Source organism: Populus euphratica, unplaced genomic scaffold (genome assembly GCF_000495115.2).
Source record: "Populus euphratica unplaced genomic scaffold, PopEup_1.0 scaffold1798.1, whole genome shotgun sequence".
NCBI lineage: Eukaryota > Viridiplantae > Streptophyta > Magnoliopsida > Malpighiales > Salicaceae > Populus > Populus euphratica.
The window spans coordinates 5,359-6,787 of record NW_011501611.1 but is presented as its reverse complement, the minus strand read 5'-3'; the positions used below and the strand labels follow the sequence as shown (position 1 = coordinate 6,787).

General features: G+C 34.1%; 1 protein-coding gene across 1 annotated transcript in view; it reads left to right on the top strand.

Moving 5' to 3' along the window:
• The first annotated feature begins 314 nt into the window (after window positions 1-314).
• LOC105118158 (CMP-sialic acid transporter 5-like) overlaps window positions 315-1,429 on the top strand; it is a 3,747-nt gene continuing 2,632 nt past the window's right edge. Inside the window, exons 1-3 of the mRNA XM_011016043.1 lie at window positions 315-537; window positions 1,094-1,142; window positions 1,241-1,426. Of these exons, the coding sequence (XP_011014345.1) occupies window positions 410-537; window positions 1,094-1,142; window positions 1,241-1,426 (363 nt within the window). The 5' untranslated portion in view covers window positions 315-409. The remainder of the gene's footprint in view (window positions 538-1,093; window positions 1,143-1,240; window positions 1,427-1,429) is intronic.

The window sequence follows — 1,429 nt, the reverse complement described above, 5'->3', positions numbered from 1 at the left end:
AAAAATTATTCTGAATATATGAGAAGTTTATGATATATGCAAAACATGCCTCGGATAAATGTAAATCAAGTCAATATGCTATGAGACTAATTTTTTTTTTAAGAGAGTAATTTTATAACGTGATATACTATTAATTATTTTTTTGGTAAAAATCAGAGATATTATTATCATTTTGTGTAAGTCATAATTTTTTATATATATATTTTTTATTTTTTAAATAAATTTTAAAAAATTAATAAAATATTACTAATTCTCCATCAAAATCTTCCGGGCCGGAGGAGTTGTTAGCCTAGGAATGAAGGTATTCACTTTTCTTGTGGATTTTAATTTCCACAGCAGACAGCACAGGAAAAAGCAACAGAAAAAGAAAAGTAAGAAGAAAGAGAGCGCGCCTAAAGGCTCGCCAAAAATGGCGACGACGAAGCGAAACGGTGGAACCACCAGGTCGGGGAGAACGAACCCAAGGGTTTGGCTATACTCCGTTTTGCTCGCTTTTCAATACGGAGCCCAGCCTCTCATCTCCAAACGCTTCACCAGGTCCTTTCCTTTCCTTTCCCTTCTAATTCCAATTTCCAACGGCTTTACTTTCCTTTCTCTTCGATTTTCTTGTCTTTCTCGCATTGATTATTTTCTCTTGGAATTTCATCAATTCAACTCGCTTTGTTTTTTCCAAGTAAATTTTGCATTAGGATTCGATTCTCTTTATTCCTTTAATGAATTTGAAATTAAATTGTTGATTGATTAATGATTGCCTTTTTTGGTACAATTTGAGGAAGCATGATCAGGTTAGTCGTAATTTGTATTAGTTATTCAATTTCCGGATTCCGATATTGGTATGTTGTGATTCTGACCTAGTTTATACAAAATCAGCTGGTCTGTTCTGACCTAATTTTTACTGATTTCGACGGTCTTATTGCCTGAAAAATTTGTGAATTTGTGCTCAATCTGGCTTTTTTGCGTTCGTTCTTAAGCTACCCCAAGCTTTAATGGATCCAATTTATTATGATCGTTGTTTCCTTTATATGTTAACAAATGTTCTTGGCATGCGTTTTTCTATGCAATGCTAGTCACTAATTAATTGAGTTTCATGCAGACGTGAAGTAATCGTGACTACATCTGTTTTGACATGCGAGTTAGCTAAGGTAAGTCATGTTCCAAGTACATGAATTTCGTTTTCATTGAAGTTTTTGTTTATATTTAAACACAATGATCATCTACTTTTTTCTTTTATTTTCTTTAGGTTGTATGTGCCCTAATTCTCATGGTAAGAGATGGTAGTTTGAAGAAAGTGTTCAGCCAGTGGACTTTGGTTGGTTCGTTGACTGCATCCGGACTTCCTGCAGCAATTTATGCACTGCAAAACAGCTTGCTGCAGATATCATACAAGAATCTTGATTCACTCACATTTTCAATATTGAACCAGACAAAA